Source organism: Buceros rhinoceros, unplaced genomic scaffold (genome assembly GCF_000710305.1).
Source record: "Buceros rhinoceros silvestris isolate BGI_N320 unplaced genomic scaffold, ASM71030v1 scaffold1878, whole genome shotgun sequence".
Classification (NCBI taxonomy): domain Eukaryota; kingdom Metazoa; phylum Chordata; class Aves; order Bucerotiformes; family Bucerotidae; genus Buceros; species Buceros rhinoceros.
Genome location: NW_010426145.1, coordinates 1 through 362, shown reverse-complemented (window position 1 = coordinate 362; position 362 = coordinate 1). Strand labels below are relative to the sequence as shown.

General features: G+C 64.9%; 1 protein-coding gene across 1 annotated transcript in view; it reads right to left on the bottom strand.

Moving 5' to 3' along the window:
- The window catches only part of WDFY2 (WD repeat and FYVE domain containing 2), a 65,519-nt gene extending 65,163 nt beyond the window's left edge, over window positions 1–356 (bottom strand). The window contains exon 1 of the mRNA XM_010141356.1: window positions 301–356. Coding sequence (XP_010139658.1) covers window positions 301–353 — 53 coding nt within the window. The 5' untranslated portion in view covers window positions 354–356. The remainder of the gene's footprint in view (window positions 1–300) is intronic.
- Window positions 357–362: the final 6 nt, after the last annotated feature.

The window sequence follows — 362 nt, the reverse complement described above, 5'->3', positions numbered from 1 at the left end:
CGCGGGAACCCCTGCCACAAGCTACTTCCCCTCCAGGACGAGATGTGGCTGCCTGAAGCGACGTCCCCATGCTGGACCACCGCGACCCTGACGCTTGCCCGGATGCCGGTGGTAGAGTCAAGTCGTATCAGTGACGGTGACGGACCACCACCGCAGGACATCTCCGTCACCTCCACCATCACTCGTCGGTGATGGTGGTCGACCACCACCGCAGGACCCTGCCTCACCGCCGAGTGATGGTGGAGGTGACAGATCACCGTCACGGCCCCGCAGCACCTGTGGGCGCCCGCTCCCCGGTACCTGTCCTCGGAGACGCTGATGACACCGTCCTCCTTGGGCACTATCGCTGCCATGTTCACCAC